Source organism: Haemorhous mexicanus, chromosome 5 (assembly GCF_027477595.1).
Source record: "Haemorhous mexicanus isolate bHaeMex1 chromosome 5, bHaeMex1.pri, whole genome shotgun sequence".
Lineage (NCBI taxonomy): Eukaryota > Metazoa > Chordata > Aves > Passeriformes > Fringillidae > Haemorhous > Haemorhous mexicanus.
Window position 1 is genome coordinate 31,088,013 of NC_082345.1, and position 22,037 is coordinate 31,110,049.

At 37.4% G+C, this 22,037-nt stretch overlaps 1 protein-coding gene across 1 annotated transcript in view; it reads right to left on the minus strand.

The window, feature by feature from the left end:
• CFAP54 (cilia and flagella associated protein 54) overlaps positions 1–20,776 on the minus strand; it is a 104,029-nt gene extending 83,253 nt beyond the window's left edge. The window contains exons 1-13 of the mRNA XM_059846738.1: positions 20,601–20,776; positions 15,272–15,377; positions 11,602–11,748; positions 9,078–9,249; positions 6,967–7,025; positions 5,475–5,618; positions 4,954–5,067; positions 4,756–4,854; positions 4,021–4,219; positions 3,263–3,337; positions 2,274–2,386; positions 1,988–2,159; positions 1,256–1,341 (exon numbers count right to left, since the gene is read on the minus strand). Of these exons, the coding sequence (XP_059702721.1) occupies positions 1,256–1,341; positions 1,988–2,159; positions 2,274–2,386; positions 3,263–3,337; positions 4,021–4,219; positions 4,756–4,854; positions 4,954–5,067; positions 5,475–5,618; positions 6,967–7,025; positions 9,078–9,249; positions 11,602–11,748; positions 15,272–15,377; positions 20,601–20,767 (1,653 nt within the window). The 5' untranslated portion in view covers positions 20,768–20,776. The remainder of the gene's footprint in view (positions 1–1,255; positions 1,342–1,987; positions 2,160–2,273; positions 2,387–3,262; positions 3,338–4,020; positions 4,220–4,755; positions 4,855–4,953; positions 5,068–5,474; positions 5,619–6,966; positions 7,026–9,077; positions 9,250–11,601; positions 11,749–15,271; positions 15,378–20,600) is intronic.
• Positions 20,777–22,037: the final 1,261 nt, after the last annotated feature.

Sequence of the window (22,037 nt, forward strand, 5' to 3'; positions counted from 1 at the left end):
GAGTAAGGATCAATACACATCTTTATCACCAGTTATAGCAGAGCTGAACTAGTATCTAAGGTGCAGTGAAACCTGATATATCCACACTACTTATACTCCCATGTATTTGAGCATAAGATTTATGGGATATTGATAATGAAACTGGGAGGAGAAAAAAAAAAATGGAAAAAATATAAATCAAAATTATTTTTGCCACTGGTTGTGAGGCAGCAAGCTGCTAGATGGCCTCAGCTATGTATCATGCAATTTCACCATCAGTGAATGCTCTGTTAATCAAGGATGAATTTGTCTTTCTTCTCTGGACAGAAGATCAAGAAGATTTGCAGGAAAGAGCAGAAGAACCAGTAAATCCCCATAACTGCCTCCATACAGAGGTCATACTAAAAACTGAAAAATCATGCTATCTAAAGTAATCTGTGGGGTACCTCACAGGCAAGATACCTGGCTAAATATACTACATCTAAAGCTAAAAATGTGTGTGCTCCAGTTACATTCAAATTGTGGCAATATTCAAATAATACCTTATATAAATTTTGCAGTTAAGAAATAAGCCATGTTATCAGAACAGTTTTTTTCTAAGGAAAACTTTCATTAGCCTTTTGGATCACAAACTATTTTAATACAAGTGCTAGTAGTGGTGACATTGCACTATAATTTCTTCCCCTCTCAGTAGCAGATTAAGGGGAAATCTCAGTTTGAATAAGTAAAACTGGTTACACAGGGAATAAATCGTCAGATACATAACGGGATTATTTCTACAGCGAAGACTTCAGCACAGAGTTCCACTCTCATTGGTTCTGTTGTTGCTACTGCTTGTTTCAGTTTTTTACAGTGAGAATTTACCTTAAATTGCAGACAGTGCTGTTAAAAAGGCTTTATCATTCCTTAGGGTAGCTGCCCCCATTTCTATAAATATTGCAGAAGTGCTTTCCACAGCTAAGCATATTTCCCACCTAAAACTAACATACATAAAGAAATTTCATCTCTGCTTGATTAGCTGAAACATGGAATCAGCCCTATGGTCTTCCAAATAGATTTAATATCTAATAAGCAATTTTTAAGTAACCGATTACAAAGCATTTTTAAAAAATGAGACTTTTTAAATTCAAAAACTGATAACATTTATAAGTACATTTTTTCATTTTTTATAATCTTGAATTTTGTCATGCAACCAATTCCTTTGATCTCCAATTATAGGCATTCATCATGGATTAAGTGATACATTGAGAAGAAATGTCTCAAATTCTGTTATTACCTGCTCAAATGTGGAGACATAGGAAAATGCTGTTGTTGCCAAAATCATAAGATCACGAAAAGGATTTCCAGGTTTTAAGGATTCCTCTACATTCAGCATTTATTAAAAAAAAAGGGGGAGGGAAGGAAAGGCAAGACATTATATCTAATTTAAAACCTAAGTTTGAAAATATCTGAGTGAACTGATTTACTAATATAAGCCAGAAGATAACATGGTCTAAGAAACAGTAAATTCAGAGGGGGACAGATAATTCCAAGTTTATTCACTTTTGTGAAAAGTGAGCATTTCCTTTTCTAGGAAACAAAGTTTAAGACATATCCAGGTTTTTGATTGCCATGGAATTAAACTGCAATTGCTCTAACAAGTTTTTCTTGCTTCTATGTAAAGAACTTTTGCATGAATTAGGTATAAGAACGGAAAAAAAAAAACCTTCAAACACCTGTTTCACTCTTCCCCTGAAAACTTGTCTGAAAACATTCAATCACTCTGCATCTTTGCTTACAACTTGATGCATGTTTAACACACATCATGTATTTCCCACTTAAGAGAACTAGTATAAAGTCATATTTTGACAAATGAAAACTAGAAAAAATAGGTGGCATTTTCTCAATCACTACTTTCGGTCATAGACTACTGCATGAACCATATTACATAGTTTTTAAGTAATTTAGAAAACCTCTTGCTGCAAAAATATTTGAAATTCAAACACAACTATAACTGAACAACACTCACTTCTAATTGTCTGTGTCTTTTCAGAACCCTGATGTGTGCTGCCTTCTTTGCTCTTACCACCATCAGTAATAGAAAAACTACGTTCAAATTTTCCTGGGAATACTATAGGTTGCATCAATGTAAGAAGTTTGAGTTCTATGTCAGCTTTCTTCCATGTTGGGTCATCTTGAGCCTAATTGAGATGAAAAAAAACATAGAAATTGGTCTTTAAAATATGTATTTTGAATATTCCTTACCCTCATAGGAAAAGACTAAATAAATAACATCTCAATCACATTCAGATTACCTCAAGAAAATTATCAACAAATTCAAAAGCAGAATAAAACACGTTCCACTCTTCATAGCTGAAAGCTAATTTTACAAATTTCACTGCAGCATCTCCAGACACCCCTTCTTCTCCTGCAGTGATGACAAAAAAATTCTCTATTTTATGTACATGTATTCAGAAGTTTATTGAAAGTTTAATTTAATTTATTTTCATCATTTGGGTATTGATAAATATAAAGAAATTGCCATACATTTTTGAATAGTCAACATAATCTTGAAGGATGTTTTAATAAAGCTATTGTTTCATGTAAAGTTATCTTTTCACAGTAATGTCTATGCTTACCAGCTGCTTTAATGATGGATGTGAAACCACAGAATCATAAAGGTTTGAAAAAACCTCCAAGATCATCAAATCCAAACTTTCAACAAATACCACCATGGCCACTTAACTATATCACAGTGTCCTGTTACATTCAAAAGAGGCTCTACAATTATTGATATTAACACACTTGTGTAGAGAACACCGAGGATCTAGTCCTTGCTGTTGCAGGAAGAGCATATCACCCTGTAAAGACTCATATTATCCAAAATTTGGTTTAAAAATTGCATAGAAACACATGCAATTTCTTTCAAGAGTTTCTCATTACTGCATCAAAAAATGTTCATATACACACAGGCAGCCAATTTTCTCACTTTTCAAGTTTATTCAGACCACAGTAAGGCAGAAACTAGACTTCCTGGTCCTTGGAACTCTCATCAAGTGTTTTAGCTAATATATTTAGCAGTGTTGTGCACTCCTAACAATATGCCACAGTCACTGTCATGAGCTGGAAGGGAACTACAAGCTTGATCACCAAAATCCAGCTCCTGGCCCTGCACAGAAGCACTCCAAGAGGACACCATTTTGCAGACTCTCTATGTATAGAAATGGTACTAACAATTAATTCTGCTCGCTGAGTATTTATATCACTGGGTTATACATTCCTTTGAAATTCCAATCTAGCTTACCTGCTAGCATCAACTGCAGAAGAGTAGATGATGTATTAATTATACCAAAGTGATTGGTGGCATCGCTCGCTCCACCTTCAACATAGACAACTTAAGTCAATTTATAATCTATTAGACTTGTTACATTTCAATTAGCCAGTAACCATATCAAGAAAAATATAATTCTGAAGTGTACTTAGTCTCTATATAACCTTTTACTGACAAAATACCTCTATACCCAGGACTATATTCAGCCCAGAGCCCAGCAAAAAAAGTGTGCAAGGAACCATCAAGTCCAGTATTTTTCTCAAGCTTTTAAACGTAACTCTGAATGGAATTAAAAAAAAAAAATAGAATACATCAAACACCATGGTATTTTGACCCTGCCTGGCTGCCCAACCCCCATCCAGCTGTTCTCAGGATGTGCAGGAACTGATTAGCAGTAGTGAAAGCACTATTGTGTTAATACTGTTTTAGCCATAAATATATGGCACAGTAAAGCCTGTAAAGGCTGCTACGAAGTGAACTCCAGTTTGCTTAGAAAATAAATGCATAAAGTGCTGCAGATTTTTACTGATTATAACAGACCATGCAGATCAACCCAGATTTTCATTTTCTACTATGTGAAGATAAGAAAGACTACTTACTCTTACAGGTGCTATTTCTATAAAGCAAATATATTTTCAGGCAAATGCTTTTATTTTTTTAATACAAAAACACCAAAATAAAATGGAGGTCCAGGCTCCTCACCAACTGTTTTGGCTTCTTTAAGCTGTTACCTGAGAGGATTTCTAGGCCTGCAGAAAAAAGCTCAGAAGTGACATCACGAATCTGCACTTCATCAGGAACAGGAGGATGAGGGGGCAATAAATTCCTGCTAGGATCAGACAGTGCTTCCAGGATGGCGAGGAACTGAGCTGCAGCACCATCAAACATGGCCACCAGCAGCCGCTCAGTAGCAGTGCGAGGCCATGACAGCTAAGGAAGAAAAGGTCATTTAAGTCTTACGGTATCTAAACCTACTTGCAATAAAGGAAGATTTTTTTCAAAACATTTCCCCATCAGAAAGCAAGTACATGTTCAAAACAGAAAATAACATATTGCAAAATATATTGCTGTTATTAATGTCATGCTTCAAAGGCATAGCAAAGCCTCATGCTAAGCAGGTACAGCACTTAGGTAGACTAATCATTTCACAGCAACCAGACACACTGCTGCATGGTATTTTACTTCAAAATTAGTACAATAGAAATTATGAGGGAGATTATTAAGGCCATGTAGTTTAGATCTACACAGATCTCTCCTGAATAATTTTCTAAAGTAATAATTAATGCGTCTTCCCTACTTCCAAGCTTGTTCTTAGTTTTATTAATGGATTCTGTTAATTATGAAATCGAAAATATAAAACCTTCTGCTTGGGTATAGCACCATGTGTATGTAGAAGTATTATATCATGGTTTCATTACATGACAATAGTAGAGGAATAGAAGGATTATATGAAATGTCAGACTTACATTTACTGCTTTTCTCGGGTTAACTTTTGACTCACGTCGAAAGCTGTTCGGATTTTTTCTGGATTCATATACTGCTCTCTTGAAAATCATTACTAACATCTGACACAAAGAAAAAAGTAAGTCATCATCTATGGTACATGTTCTGTTCATAGAGATCATAACTACTCTACCTTTTCATAATGACTTGCAGGATGATACCTTTAGAGTGGCTTCTCTAAAAATCTTTTCTGTCTCCACACGTTCCAGAGAAGAACTGATATCTTCTAACTGCTTCAGTTCATCAATCTTAATCAAACCACGGCGAGCAAATATCTGTCCAAAGAATTTTAAAAAATATATACCCTGTGTTCATATCCCATATGTTGATATCTAATTTTGAATATCATTCCTGAATTTATACAACGGCAAAGAGCTGCAATGAAAGTCAGGTCCTGAACAACTGAAAAGGAAAACAAAACCTTTGCAAAGTATCTTTTGTATATATGCATGGTACCTGGCCAGTGTTTAATGCTCGAAGTTTGTGACAGTGAGTATATACAAAGGGCTATTGCATTTGAGTTGATTATGCATTTACATGTGGTTCATCTCCACCTTGCAGTAAAATTTTGGAATATGGACAGAACTCTAAATAAATATGATCTGATAATAAGTAGGAATATTTAAATAAATATTTCCCATTTGATTGTATCTGAAATTCTACATAATGTAAATCAGGATACCTCTCCATGAATGCTGGCTTGACAATCAAAATAACATTGAGAAACTGCTGTATACAGGGTGGCTCTCCACGTCAAATAATGCACAGATAAGAGTGGAATGGATGATTCCATACATATACTGGCCCACAGTAAGTATTCCAGGACCTGTATTGAAGAGAACTGATTTCAAAATGAATGCATCTTAACCTACATAAATATACTTCCTATTTCTAAAGGACAGATACAAAGACTTAACCTCACCTGGTAGGACGAACTGAAAGAGGGGGGAAAAAAATCACTAGAAATTGTATTAATTTTTAACATATTTTATTGACTAAAAAACATTCTGCTGCATGTTATTGGTTTTTTTCACCTTAAACTGTGGTCAAGCATTATTTTAGCCTCCAAGCTACCTTACCCACTCCAGTTCACTATAGTTTTGCCACCAGACAAAGATGCTGCCCTTCTCTCTCATCTGCTCTTATCTTGAGACTTAGCCCTCCCTTTTCTGGCAGCTCTAGTGATCCTTTTTCAACAGGATCAGCAGGCTTATCTGGGATGCAATGGAGTCTGTCTTTTGCAGTGAAAAACTGTGCTTAGATTAATTAATCCATTAATACCCATGGAACTCTGGCCTCCTAACTTCCAGGGAAACAGTCATTGCAGCAGTCTAATTTTAATAATTAAATTGAATGAATAGTATCTGTATCTTTTCAATTGAATGAATAGTATTTGTATCTTACTCTTACTATTTTCTTTGAGTTAGCTGTTTCCTAAGGTACATAAAATGTGTACAAGCTTTGTCCTAAATTAAGCCAATATACAAATTTTCTTTTAGTACAAATTTCAAGTATTGAAAATACCCACGATCAATTCCTGTTTCCTGTATAGCAGAAACCCAAGTATGCTAAAGGAGGTGTTAAATCACTTCTGGTTTTAACAGATGATGTTCGAAAACAAAACACCTTTCCTGCTCATTGGAAGATTAATAAAACACATAAGAAAATCTATTGCATTAAGGCTGATTTAAATTCTGCTCAAGTTTTAGGAGAAGAGTAAAGCTAAGAATAACAAAAACTACATTCAGAAAAAAAAAAGTGTGGGGGAAAGGCCAGGTTGTTTTTATCAAGTATGAGCAACTAAAACCCTAGCCACCAGGTGTCAGCACGTTTCCACATTTTCAGAAGCAAAAGACTAATTCTTGAACATACAGAGATGTCTGAAACAAAGCACTGGGAATCCTCTGAAACAGCCTCACAAACGGCATCTCAGTGTCCAGCAGGACATTATGCTGGGCCCCATTCCACAGCTGAGGAAGGAGCAGACTCAGGAAGGCATGAGAGCTTAGAAACCAACCACTTTGAAACACAGACACTTTATTTCCTTGTGACAAAAGTACTACTATTGGCAATGCCAGTGAAATTGAAAAGTCAAGTACGTTGTTGTGCAAAACACAGATGCATTTTCTAAACTTCGGCAGATTTTAAAACCCTTTCTATTTCTTTTGCCATACCTTAGCAGAATGACCCATGACTATCAAATGCCTGCATATGGTGTAAATATGGATAGTACCTGCAAAAATAAATTTAAATAAACAGGTAAGTTCTATAACTCCACATGAAATTTGTCATGCTAAGCAACTCAGTCTTTCTTATTATCTGGGTTGTTAATTCCAGAGAAAAACAATTTAATGACTTTTCATTAAACAAATGAAAAACTAATGATTTTTCTGTACTTCTAATTTAGAGAAGATGAAACCATTCAATTCTTCTGCAATATTAGTTTCAAAAATACCAACACAATGAAGCAGTATAATCATGAGAGTTCACGAGAATGAAATCTTAAATTTACCTAATCCATTTTTTCCTCAGTAACTGCCAGAGAGATAAATCTTACTTTTATCCCAAATGCCAAGCTCTTTAAAACAAAATACTACCCCTCCTCACAGACCTTACATGACTCTTTTAGTCCATCTGTCCTAGCAGACACCACCAATATTACATTAAGTATGACAAGTGATATGAAGAAAATTGAAAACTAGTAAAGTTTCCAAGAGCATCAAAATGACTTAGAAATAAAAACCTGTCAAAAATGTACTTGACTTAAGCAACATCATAAATTTTTCAAAACTCAGTCTTAGAAGTATAAAAGACACTGCAGTTCTGGGAGACAAAAAATTAGCCTATTCTTCTGCCTGTAAGAATGTTCAGAAAGGGACACCTGTGGCAGCAGGAGGCATCACAATGTCAACTGTCACAGCTCGAAGGGTGTTATTATCCCAATAAGCTCAAATGGAGCAAGCATTAGAAAGATTTCTTTTATCAGTCAAATGTGTAAAGAGGCACAAAATCTATTGTCTGAATTGCAGAAAAATGCTCAGGAACTAGGGAAAATCTAAGTTACTGCCCCCTTCTAACTAGAGCCGATTATTGGCTAGGATTGGTACAGAGACCTGTACCACACACAGGCAACAGGACAAAAGAATGGCAGGTGAGTATATTTTAACCTTGATTCTTCTTCCATAGAAACAAGCAATCAAAAACACACCTCAAAAGTAGGGACTGAGGGCAACAGCGGTCCCAGAAAACAAAAGGATAAGAATTTTGACCCATCATAGCTCAGAGAAAGTACTTTTTTCAAAGTGAAATTAAGAACATATTATTTCCTCAATTTATATTCCAACAATTGACCATCGTAGCTCAGTTGATCAGAGCATAGTGTTAACAATGCCAAGGTGTGAGTTCAATCCCTGTATGGGCCACTCACTCAACAGCTGGACTTGATGGTCCTCATGCAGCCCTTCCAATTCAGAATATGCTGTGATTCTGTGATATTCATACTAGTCTGTTTATTTTTGACTAAATAACATTGCCTTTCAAAGCAAAAAGACTGTTGTTGTTCCTGAAATTAAAGTCTTGATAAATCATTCTCTGTGCATCTAATTTGCAGAAGTTCCATTCTTTTCTCAATTTTTCCCTAATACAAGCATTTACAAGCAGCACCCTGAAATCATATACATAGATCAAAATCCTTAAGTCCCATATGGTATTTTTTAGAATAGTTTTATTATCAACTCTTCCATTCAAAGTACTTACAAAAATACAAAGATGTAATGGCAGAAGATGAAATGGCAGACAATTTTCTACTCTTAGATCTGCAATCCCCTTTTCAAAAAAAAAAAAACCCAACAACTAACAAGCAGAAAAACCTCCAAACCAAAACCAACAACAAAAAAAAAACAGTAACCAAAAGAAACAAGACAAAATGAACCCATCAAAACAAACATTTTATTGATATAAAAATCTTGAGTGTTTTTTGTTAATCAGGATGGACTCCAAAAATGTCTTTAGTTTTGATTTTATTTGAACTGTTAAGCACAGTAATGATGAAAAAGTTGATACATTTACAACAGTCCACCTGAAAATGTACATTGTGGAAAACTTAATTTTAAAATTCCTCATATTAGAAAAATTAAAAATTACCAGAAAAAACCCTACTGTGATTGAAGACTAACTAGAGATTTATCCATGACCCTTAGGTTGACCTTAAAGACTATAAAGAGTATAAAATTTTCCCTTCACAGATTTGCTCAGCAAAGAAATGTAAATGTAAAGCCTGAGGTACCATTGTAGATAAGCCAACACAAATTCTCCTGAGGTAGAGCCACTTGCATAGTGAGTCGTAATGAGGTCAAGGCACTGAGACAAGTCTGCAGGGACTCTTGATTCTGAAGATTTCTGTCTCTGCTGCAAACCATCTGATAAATGCAAACACTTCTTGCTTGCAAAGCATGGAACTAAAACACACAGAAATATACATAAAGTTAATTAATATAAGCATATGTCGGTTCACATCAACAAAATACAACAAAATGATGAGTAAGAAAAGATTAGGCACAACAGCAAAAAAATTATCATGACAGTGAACTGAGCATTAGAATATGGAGAAAATGCTAAAGCTTCAGGGTTGCTGTACCATGAGCAATGTCAGTTTCCACTGTGTCACAGGATGAAAATGCACCTAGTGCACTAGGAGTGCTGGAAGGGGCATAGGGAGAATGAGGCATTAAAGTGCTATTCATAGGGAGAATGAGGCATTAAAGTGCTATTAAAGAATCTGGCTTTGACACTGAGCTTCTCTGCAGACATCTTCCATAAACCAAGGCAAGTTTGAACTTTTCTACACTTCTCCATTTATATCACCACTATGTTATTTCTCACTCTCATCTGTTACTTTTCTCTTCCACAGATGGATTTTTCCTTCTCTTCCTTGTAATACCTAAAATAATGCGACCTCACTCATGCCTGGATTACAGCATCAGCTGAACAAACAACATGAAAAAATGGGCTACGTGGACATGACCAGTCACTACCTATTATTCTCTCAAAAGCCTCCTAACCTGGTAACATTTGAAATTATATTATTTTGTTGCAGTTGATTCACTGAAGTTGGAAATTTCTAGCCCTGAAATGCCATTTCTTAGTGTTATGTTAAAAAGAAAAAAAAAAAAACTAACTGCAGGAACATGGGAAAAAAAAAAAGCATTTAAGATGTAATCACTTGCCACATAATCATTTTCCATTTCCAGTTATAAGGATAATTGCCAAACTAAATTTCATATCTGAAAATTTAAGGATAGCTCAGCCTATAAAGACTAAGTCACAGAACAGGCACTTTAGTATAGACTCGCCATAACATTTACCAGTAGGACTGGTTCAAAGCCTAGGCAGACATACAGAAAACAGAGGAGAGCATCTCTAGAACTCCAAATTTATTTACAAAAATGTTGTCATCTTATTGCAAAATTCCCATACCTTCTTGGTGATTTCTCAGGAGTAGCTCCTTACAGCATTGACTCCTTCCTCTTCAGAGCATGGCCAACAAACTCCAATGCCCTGCTCTCCCAGCTAACCCACTCTTTTGCAACAGATGTCTTCTTACTGGACACAGCTGTGGCCTATTAAGGGCAGGCCTGTCCCTAATCTTTGGTGATGGGTACAGCTACAACTCCTCAGTTATGAGACTATCTTCTCCACTATCTTTATTTTCTTGCATTCTATTCCTCCACACAAAACATTTTTAAAAATGTATTAACATAGTCTTTGATCATATTCTTTCTAGGAAGCTGAACCACATTTTAAAAAGAAAAATAATAATACAAAGTATCTCTTCTATCATGATATCTGCTTCTAGCTTTTAAGCAAACTGTCTGCTTTCTTCTCTTCACTAAACACCTATTTTACACTCTGACTTGAGGATATAAATTTGATTAGCTCAATACTCAGGAGCCGCCTACTATTTCTGTTCATTATTCTAGATCACAGAGAACTTGCATTAATTAATTCAAAATACTCACCATGTACAAAAGTTGAGCTTCTCAGCAAAGACCTACTTAACGTAAAATGTAACATGTTTTTAGCATTCCCCCTATATCCACTGAAACACCTTCTTCCACAAATAACAAAAGGTATAGTACAAGTCCCTACCTTGATAAGCAATTAACACAAAAGGATTCCAACACATTCTTAAGGTCACTCAGCTTCCTAGAGCTTAAAGCGCTTGAAAAATTATTCAGCATTCTGCCCTTTTTGTTCATAGTGAGCAAATAAGCTATAAAAAACATAAAACTGCTTTTCTAACTGTCATGACCTTCTATTACAAGCAGCATTTTGCACACTTTTTGGTACAAAATACAAAATAATGTTTTAAATGTCTTGCATTCTGCCTGGTTCTTAGATCATACAATACAGAAATTTCCAAAATTGCAGGACATTTATCAAATTTTGCCCACATCCTGATTCTGACAGTGGATAACAGCAACAACTTCAGAGCAAAAACTGCTGTAAGCAGTTACAGGACACCACATTCAGAGAAAACTGCTGTTTTAACACTAAGTTGATGGTGGTTGGCTTTTGCTACAAAAGCTTTAGGCATTATATCCTCTTAAAAATCTACACCAGCTAGAGTAGATGTTTATATCATACATACCATCATTAAATGTCAATGCAATTTATATCAACAAACTATTAAAGATTAGTTAGTTAATATATAATTAATATGAAGTACATTTGTGGAAGATAAAATGGGCTATTTACTTTGAATCTGTGAATGTATTTGACCAGAAAAATTTTAAAAACCCACAACCTACCACAAGTGGTGCATTTTTGTCTCTGACACCATTTGGAAAAAAGGCAGATTTAAAGCGCTGCACATCATCCATGACATCATCAAGGTTTACAGAAACAAACTGCTGAAGGTATCTTTCATAACACTGTTGAAGTGCCAGCTTATATTCCTGAAAAAAATCATATGTTCTTTTTATAGTGTGTATATTTCATTCCTATTTCTATAAATGTGGGGTTTTTATTAACTTTATGAAAAAAGTATCAATGTGAAAGACCAACAAGAATGAAAGCCCTACAGTTTCATACAAAATACCAGCATGTAGTGTGAACACTCAACATAGGAAAGGTTGAAATACTTAAAAGAATGGCTTGTGCATCACAAGTTTTGAGTTTTGTTTATGCTAATCATAAATACAACATATCAGAGAACAATTATAAAGCAGGGCTCTGGGCTAATTTAATAAACTTTAAGAGTTGCTGGAATACTCTAAAGTGTTACAACAGTGATGACAATGATACTACACTTCAGGAAAAAAAGTACTTCCTAATGTAGAACTTTATAAGCAATATATAGATATAATCATTTCTCTCTTCCTTGTTTCCATGTTGTCAAAGCTTTTTTTTTTTTTTCTTTAAATAAAACAGATAGAAAGGGTAAGATGAATTTTAAAAGATTGCAATGTGTGAAAACTGGAATTTACACATGGCCAAGAGATCAGCATTAATAGACCAGAAATTGCCACTGGGTCTTTAAGAACTGTTAGCAAAGAGGATGTTGAGCTTTATGTCTCTTTCCAAACAGAGCTCCCCAGCAGCATGTCAAAGCACTCTAAAATCACGCTGACTCTATGGTTCAACACTGACTCAGATCTGGAAGTGACATTCACTGAATCATCACCACCACTTCCTTCAGCAAGATTACATTTAGGTTTCTCTATCAATTTCACTAAGTCTAGCACTCACACTAAATAAATTATTGAGGAAAAAGTAACAAACTGCTGGTAAAAATGATCCTTTAATATTTAATCACACAAAATTCTTATTTCCTTGCATACCCTTCTTTTTTTCAAAATAAATTCCTTCCACCACAGTAACACCTTAAATTTTACATCATCTGAGAAGTCTAACTCACATGGCTCTATTGTCCTATTTGCTGTGTGAAAGCAACAGCCATTCATAGAAACTTTGGCATTCCAGGGGCAGCTATGGACAGTCAGTCACTTGTGTAATCTAACATGTACATTTAGGCTGTGATAACACCTAGAATCCAAAGCCATGGATCAGAATACCATTAAGATAGTTATTGATACACAACAAAAAGGTAAATTCTCTCCTAAACAGTTTAAGATATGTGTGTGTGACCAAAGACAACAGGCAGATACAGGCAGATACAGGCAGAATGGGAGGAAGAGAAAAAACGAGTCAGTACTGATCATATGATGACTAATAGACTAAGTAATTTCCAGATACATGACTTAATGAATTTAGGTGTGTCTTAAAAAACACATAGCAGATGTATTATAGGAAGGAATCTAAAGGCATTAGAAAAATATAGCAGGAGGACAGAAAGCTAAATGGGTGCCTACCAACTGACTATTCATATGCAATAATTATTTTGTAAAGACTACACATCATTAAGTATTATATCACGTGCAGGTTAAAACTTAAAATATTCAACACCAGCTTTTAACTAGGAGTCAAGAGGGGTACTTATGGAATAGGCTTTACCCCATTTATCACAGACCTTGGTTTTACACCACATTCATCCTTCCTGTAATGCATCTGAAATTTGCAGCATCCATTCCCTGTTGTTTCAATTTATTTCTTTTCAGGGAAAAATACTGAATGAAAACTAGGTTTTCATTCTAAAATTAAGTTAAAGAAATGCACTTAAAAGTGTGAGTTCCAAAAACAGTTGAAAGTATTAGGCTGGCCAGCAAAACAACTTCTTCAACAACATTGGTAACTTCATTGTAGAAAATTTCACATTACACTAGAAGATTGACATTGCAAACAGAAGTCTTTATGCAGAAACATGGATTATTTTCAGGAAATCTAGGGTCAAGTCATTAAGCATCTTGAACATAAGGACCAAACCATATTGGAGTGCTGCTTTGGGAAGGCAATGCAAAGTACAGAGAGCAGCATTTGATACTTTTGAAATAACCTTACTGAGTACCCTGTGAGAGCAGCAGTTCCCAGGCACTAAAAGCTTCATGTAATGTTTCAAGCAATTCCTAGGGCCCAGAACCTATGAGAACCTCAGGAATATACAAACAAGAAGAAAATATGAACAGAATTGTCTAGGCAATACTATTAACAATTGATGCTGTTCAAGCTTCCTTAAGAATTTCTTTCTGTCTAAACCTACACCATGACCCTGCACCTTCAATTGTAATAGCTTTGCAGTTATGGACTCTTCTATAGTCCTTCTTCTGCCTCCCAGTGAGGGCTGAGTGCTGCTGAAACTCAGCTTCAGCTGGCTGTTTCTTACTCAGGAGCAGGCCACCTCTGTGGAACTCTTCAGGGCATATGCAATGAAGGATATAGAAGACTTCATAACATCTGCATGATACTCCTGCCCTTGCCATGGCCTGTGGAAAAGCTCACCAGGCAGCCACAAATAAACACTCTCCATTAACAGCACAAAAAGCATCTCTCCTTGCTGCATTCCATAAGCAAAGGACATAAGAGGGAAAGAACAGTTTCACTGGATATGTGTCTCAAAAAGATGGCCCCTCAAACCTCCTTGATACATTTCCAGTTATGCCCTCTTCTTTTTTATTTATTTTCTTTTATTCTCATTATATTAAAAAATTAAGTAGAAGGTACAGAACTGGCTTTCTAACTATACATCTCTGAGCTGCTTCTGAGTGTTGTTTAGTAACTACCCTTGAAAGCCCCAGATTCTATGACATGACCTTCTGACACAAATATCATTGAGCTTTTAAATGATTCACCCTTATATTTTTTTCACAGGAAACACAAAGGACAAATAGCATATAAAAATGTATTTGCCTTATTGAGTCAGATCAACAGTTACTAGCCTGGCATCCCATCTCCAAAAGTAGTCAGTAACATATGGCTAAGTAAAAGCATAAAAATAGAGTTATCATATAGTGAAACCTCTCAAATACTCTGTCTCAAACAATCTAGCTCCTGAATCCCTTTTAGTTGCGGTCTACCCTTTTTGAGGAGACCAGAAATACACACATAATTCAAGATGCAGCATCACTGATACATATAGTCGTACAATGTGTAATTGCACTCTGGTTCCTGCTCTCTGCTCCTCTCCTGACAATTCTTTTTATTCACGTTTGGTTAACTGAACATTGAGTTGAGTCAGTGGAACTGCTCTATCATTGTCAATTTTTACTTTAACAGCATTAAAGGCACAGTCAGATATTGTATGCTATCATGCTGAAACATCAAACAAAAAAAGAAATATTTGGGGGTGTTTGAAAAGGCAATGGGTGCATAGAAAATGCAGATATAGAAAATAAATTAAAAATCAGGGCAATTTTACAATAAAAAAGCAAGAAATACAAACAACCATCACTGGAATTATTTTGTAAAAGTTTTTGCTACTTTTCTAAACAGCTTTCAGTAAAATATGATTAAAAATTAAAGTAGCATAGAAACATAATGAAACAAAGACTATGATTGAACCTTTTCTTATTTCAAATTACTTACTTTGATCTGAGCAAGGGTATCACCAACTTTCACAAGTCTTTCATTATAATACCATTCTGGTAGTCGTGGCTTATATTTGATCCAAATGTCAAACAAAGTATTTGCTCTAAAAAAAAGAAACAGATACAGGAGAAAAGGTTTCATATTAAACTGGCAGTAAACCTGTCATAACAAGTAAACAAATCAGGAAAGCTCCAAATTTTGAAAACTCCCTTCTTCCAAATCTATTTGAACTTCTACATATTTCAAAACAATTGATCATTAAAACCAGATTTAACGGGCAGACAAGGACATTTCTGGGTTTCATTTCTGTCTCCAGTTTTTATCATGCATTTTAAATAGGATGAATTTTCTCCCATGCAAATTCTTATTAAAATATTGTAGTAATAATTCCGTTGTGTTGTTCAAGCACAGTCACAAGCAGAAAATCTGTCCCACCCTTCAGCTAGTATTAGAGAAGTTCTGTTGGAAGAAGCAATTTGCTTAGATTCAATGAATTACAGCAATTATTCACAGCAATTACTGGACTGGAAAGTACCAATGTTATGAGCAAGAAAAAAAATCCCAAAATAACAATGTATGGTCAGATGGCTGCAACCTTGCAAACTGGTAGCCATGGAATAAACCATAAAGCTATAGAGTATATAGAGCTGTGGTATATAGAGCTCATGCTATACAGAGCTACACCATGAGTCATGAAAGAAGAAATGTTCAGGAATTTTAAATTGTAAGGGGTAGGTTTCAGAGAGAACCAAATGGCAGTTGCTAAAACAGAGAGGATTTTATGGCAATGGTTGTGATGCTCTTCTGTTGCCTCTACTGCTCTAGCCACAGTTGTCATCAAGCATGTTTTTGTGTAACAAATTGCCTATTTTGCTGAACCAGCAAGCCTCCCACAAACGGTAACTGATTCTAAGCAGTTTCCCTCTGCTACAGAGACACTGACTACATCCTGCCAGTACTTCAGTCCCTACCAGCCATGTTTTGATGGCCTCGTGCCCTCATGTGTACAACTTCCCTGCACTACGCTTCTTTAAGAAAGCTACATTCTAGCTGGAAAACAATAACTGATCAGACAGACTGCCAATAAGCACTGGGACTTCTTCACAGAAGTATCCATTAGCAAATCACTTCCAGTACTGACAATGTTCACAGTGCCAGGCATCTCTTATATTTATTCTCTTAACAAATCACTTGTATGGAAATGCCAGAAGAGTGCCTTGTGATACTGCTACAGCCAAACTATTTATAGGTAGCAACTTATGAGGAAAGAAAACAACCAAAGAAATATAAATTAACCTATAAAGAAATTAACATCTGAAAAATATCCTTCTAGCTGAATTGTCATGCATGAACCATATGCTTACTGGTGTGAGGTGGCTGGAACATTTCAACTCCTCTTAAGACTGGGATGGTAGATTAGAACGCAAGACACTTTGTTAAACTCTTCTCTGACATTCAGGCACTTGGAATGCATTCTCACAGTCTCTTACATAACTTCATTTCCGCTTATAAGAACACTCCCAATTTTTAAAAAAAAGCACAATAGATAATGTTTTTTCCACACAGAATATTGTGAGCCACCTTCACACTTCAAGGTGAAACAGGTGGCTTTATGAGAAATCTGCCAAAATTATCTTTACAATTAAGAAATGCAACAATCATAACCCTTTTATTTTTTTCTAAAAGTATCATCTCAGCACAACTCTCAGTTCTTGAAAGTAAGCAGCAAGGAAATAAGTAGGGCATCCTAGAGTTGTATTCTAAAGGAAAAATGCAGTAACAGCACAAACTAGGCCAAAAGCAACAATCAGAATAAAATGTTCTAAGGCATTTTTAAGGAGAAATTTTTTAAGGAAACCATAGCCCAATGAAACGATGGGTACTTTCCAAATGGATGGGAATGAGTCCCTCCTCGTCCATCTGTAACAACGAACAGCCTGGGTGGGTACTGAGTTATCATACTGAGAAAAATATTCCATACCAGTTAGTATCTGCAAAGAGGCTCCAAAGCTAAGGAATTTTTCTGGCAGCTGAGCAAAGTTCCCTTGGACTTTTAAAGGAAGAATTTAGGAAAATTTCAGAGACCAAGAGATTTGATAGATATTAAGGGGAAGGGGGAAAGAGGAGAAAAAGAGGGAAAAGAGGTATCAAGAATGACCCTGGATGAAGCTCTTGAAAGCTAAGACTAGTACATTTCTTTCATACTGATCAGCTCTAAGTCCCCAGCAATGGTAATCTTCCTTAACATGAATGTTCCTGTTAACACAAGAGACTCTCACATATAATAAACAAGTAATAAATCTGTAAAAAACTAGTTTAGCAAACTACTGATGAACCTGACTAGACTTTCAACTTCAGTGGGAAGGTTAAGGTAAACTGATTCTGCTACAATGCCATGACTAACTACAAGTGAGTTCATGACACAGGAATGTTTCTTTGACACAGACAAAAGAGGAGAGTGAAACACTTCCCAAACAGCTCCTCAGCCTTTCCTTCAAACAGCCTGTAGGACACCAGAGTAACAAGTTAAGCAAGTAAATGCTTAAAAAAAAAAACCTAGTGGACTGTTGAAGCTCAGAGGTGAAATGTCTTTATTTCCATCCATAACAGAAAAAAATTCCCTAAGGTCAACCCATAATAGTGTGCACAGGATAAGGCCCACGTGGCTAAAATCTTTACTAAAAGTATAAAGAATTCTCTGATACTGATCAAAAGCCATCTTATTAAATAAGGGTGGCTAAGCCGCACAAGATGAGATAAAATCAATAGTTCAAGGTAAAGCTTTGATGGCTCTGCTGCCAAGAGAAATGGAGCAAAACAACTTTTTGTTTAGCTGAGGAAAAATTACTTTTGATTGCTATTTCCGACTGAAAAGATCTGTGATAGCAGGGAAGTCCTCACTAATTTTTATTTCCTATATTAGAACATTTAAATGCATAAATTATGGCCTTTCTGTTGACCTATAAACACCAAAGTCTGAAAGAGTTGGAGGAATGAAGCAGATAATTTTCTTTTTCTAAATTAACATACTTGCCATGTGGAAGCTGGTTTTCTTGTTGCTCAAAGAACAAGAACACTTTGATCTCAATCCATGCCACAAAAGATAGTTTGAAAAATGGCATAACAAGAAGTCTTTAGAGCATTTAGGAAAGCATCTGTAAAAGTCATTACCTTCAGAAATTCTTAGGACCAGACTACAGCTAGATCTGCAAGCAGCACATGCTCCAGTTTTGTGTTATCAAACAATGATAGGGAGTAGGGAGAAAAAATCCTGAAATTTCACAATCACAAATAAATTAAGTCTTGACTTTGCTGACTGCCTGAACATATGCTAATAATCAGAATTCCAGTCTTCTACCTCTCTATGTACTGTCCCTATACAAATGAAGAACGCCTGAGGATGCACAGCTACTGGGAGCTTCAAGTTACTCAATATTGCTAATGCCCTGGAATTTTGGTAGAGCTCATTACCACCAGAGACTTCTGAGATCAAGGCCTTGATAAGAGTCAGTTCTCATCTCCATGATGAACACTGCAGCTTCCTTCAGATGTGAAAATGCTCTCATGCCAACCAAGGTATGCATGGTCATGGGTCACATCCACAAAACACCAGTTTGAATAAGACAGAACTTACTTAGGTTTGAGAGGTAAAGCAAAAGAAGGCTTGGAGACACTGTTCACAAAAACTGGTAACTTAGCACTATACTGCAAACAACTTAGATTCAGCATGGCCACCTCCTGACCTGAAGATACAAAGAACACACACAAGAACCACTGTTGGCAATTTTGGTAGTGTCTGAAGCCAGTAAGTGTTGCTTCTTCTAAGTGGACTCAGAGAGAATAGCTCTCAAAATATTAATATCTAACAACTAAAGCTGAGAAAAAAGGGTCTGAAACTACAAAAATGTTTCAAAATAGCAAACCACTGAAATCGGCTGCTGAAACAATATAAAAATCCAACATACTGAGATTCAAAATTCTAAAGGCAAAATCCTGGAGACTGATACCTGCATGATCCACCTAGGCCTAGACCCGATGATGAACATGCCCCATAAACAAATTAGGAAGCCAGATAGCTTAGAATAGGAAAGATCTCCAGCTCAGACAAAGGCCAGGCTGCAGAACCTGAGTACCTTCTGAAAATGTATACACCTACTTCAGAGTAGGGTAATTTGTGGACTATTTCTAGGAAATCACTGAGTGAAATATGCAAGGGTAGAAGCTGCACATAAGTGATAAGGTAACCACCCTGTAACCTAACTCCTATGATGTTTTTGAAGGAACTTTTGATACCTTGGGAAACTTGTGGGGTTTATGTTAAAGACCTGTAAACTTAGAACAGAGTAGTATTCAGATTACAACAATAGAAAATCAACTATTTACCTTAAAATAAGTAGTTGAGTTCTTGTATCACAATGTGCCTAAATGCAGCAGGAAGAGCTACATGAGAAATGCACAGTCTGTAAAAGACATATGCATGCACTATGAATCACACACTGATTCCAGTTGCTCTATCTTAACTGCATTACAAAATCTCGACTTATGCATACCCACAGATAGGCACGTATGCGAGCAAACAAATATGTACTATTATACTTGCCATATGCTCTGCCTGCATCTATGTGTATAAAAATATACCAACGCAGACAGAGACATATGCACAAAACGAGCTGTGTGCTGTTATCCTCGTGTAGCCCTACTTTTGAAGGCATGTACGTGCCCACAAGAGTTCAGCCTCGCAAGCAGCCGCACACTCTGGTGGGCTGCCAGTCCCTGCAGCACCGTCAAGGGATTTTCCCACCAGGAAGCTCAGGCAGCTCTGACAGAACCAACAGTGGTGCTGCCAACTTCCACAGTCCCTTGTGCTTCTTCCCTAAAGCACTGACTTGTAGGAAGCACTGAAAAAAAAAAATTAAAAAAAAAAAAAAAGCTGTTCAGATTTCTAAGGGGTTTTCGTTACAATGAAAAAAAAAAAAAAAATTAAAAGGAAACGGATTGCCGGTGCTTTGGCACACTGCTGCGGAAGTTTGTTTGGCGAGCAAACTCCCGGCTATCCCCCAGTGCAGCGGGCGCGGGACTCCCGGCGCAGCCCCTGGCGTGAGGGGGGACCGAGCAGGGCCGGGCATGGTGCTGCCCGGCGGGCCGGGAAGGGCGGCCCGGGAGCGCCAGGGCGGCGGCGCGGAGCGCCCGCGGGGCGGCTGGAGGAACAGAGCGAAGGAGGAGGGGTGCGGCCGAGAAAGGGAGCTGAGGCAGGGCCAGAGGGAACAGCGAGCGGCTCCCGGAGCGGGCGGCGACGCGGGAATCGGGGGCGGCGGTGCAGCCCTACCCGTGTCGGTGCAGGTCGTGCTTGGCCTCCCCCGCGCCTCGCAGCCGCCGCAGGGAGCTCAGGACGCGGCGCAGCTCGGCCTCGAAGCTGTCCACCACCGGGTTGCCCCGCGCCACGGGCCCGAAGAAGGCGGCGTGCGGGGCCTGCGGCCCGGCGGGCTGCGCCATGCTCGGCCCGGCCCGGCCCGGCCGCGTCCCTGTCTCCGGGCAACGGCCGCGGGCAGCGTCCCCGCGGGGCCGCCCGGGGCCAGGCGGGAGGTACCGCAGGGGGCGGCTTTTCCACAGCCTGTTTCACCAGGGATGGCGCTTGGCATGTTGTGTCGCTGTACCTGCTGCACGGCTAGGCATAAAAGATAAAAGTGTGCTTGTCCTCTAAATGGTTATGTCTGTTCAAACAAACAAACAAACAAAAAAGGTGGCTAACTAGGAAACTACCAGCCCGTATTTATGTTATAGGATGTGCTTATAGCAACGTATGTGTTTTGAAGTTCTTTACAGACGCTATGGTAAAGAGGTTTGGGAGGGATGTTAAGGAAGTTGATTTTGTTGCCATGTTCGTCATCACGATGAGCGTAAGGGACAGCTGAACTGAAAACATGAAAGTGAGAGAAATATGATAAGTGAGCAGTGTCCTGGCAACCAGGGCCTTTGGAGGCAGTTTCTCGACAGTGAATCAAAGAAAAGGATCAATAGAGATGGGTAAAGTGAAGAAACACTTGAAAAGTGCATTCATAGATGACAGCAAAATAACTATCCTTCCAATAGCTGGATCAGCGTGCTGATTTACTGGAATCAGAAAATACTGCATTAGCAAGGTCAAAGAAATGACATGGGAATCATCTAAATACTATTCATCCTTGGAAAATTGTGAAGATGCAAAAATATGATTAATTTATGACTAACGTGTCTGACTCATTTTACACATTGATTTAGTGTTGTTACCTGCTGGGAGTTGTGTGGATCCATTATCCAACAGGTATTGTGAGCTTATGGGAAGATCTAGTGACAATGGTTATGCATTTAGGTGGGAGCAAATTTAAACAAAGTACAAGAGGGTGTGGGTTCCCCAGGTATCTGTGAAGGAGGTAGAAAATGAAGTCTGCAATGATAAGACATGGCAAAAAGATTTTGATGCAGGGATTTAGAAATCACTGTGATCAGAGACAAATTTTACAGAACAAATGAAATATGAGAACTTGGCTTGGAGAGCATCAACTGCAACACTTAAAGATTTTGCCTGTGCTTTGCCATGCTAACCAAAGAACTCCCTGTAATGGTTACCAGATGAGTAGTAGAACACTGATCTCTTGGGAAAAGTGGCCTGTGCCCACTGTAAGCCTTGCTGGTGGCATCCGTTTCAAGTCCCTATGAAGTTCTGAGCTAGTTTGCCTCACTAGATGGTGCTGCATCCCAAAGGGCTGATATTCACATTCATGGA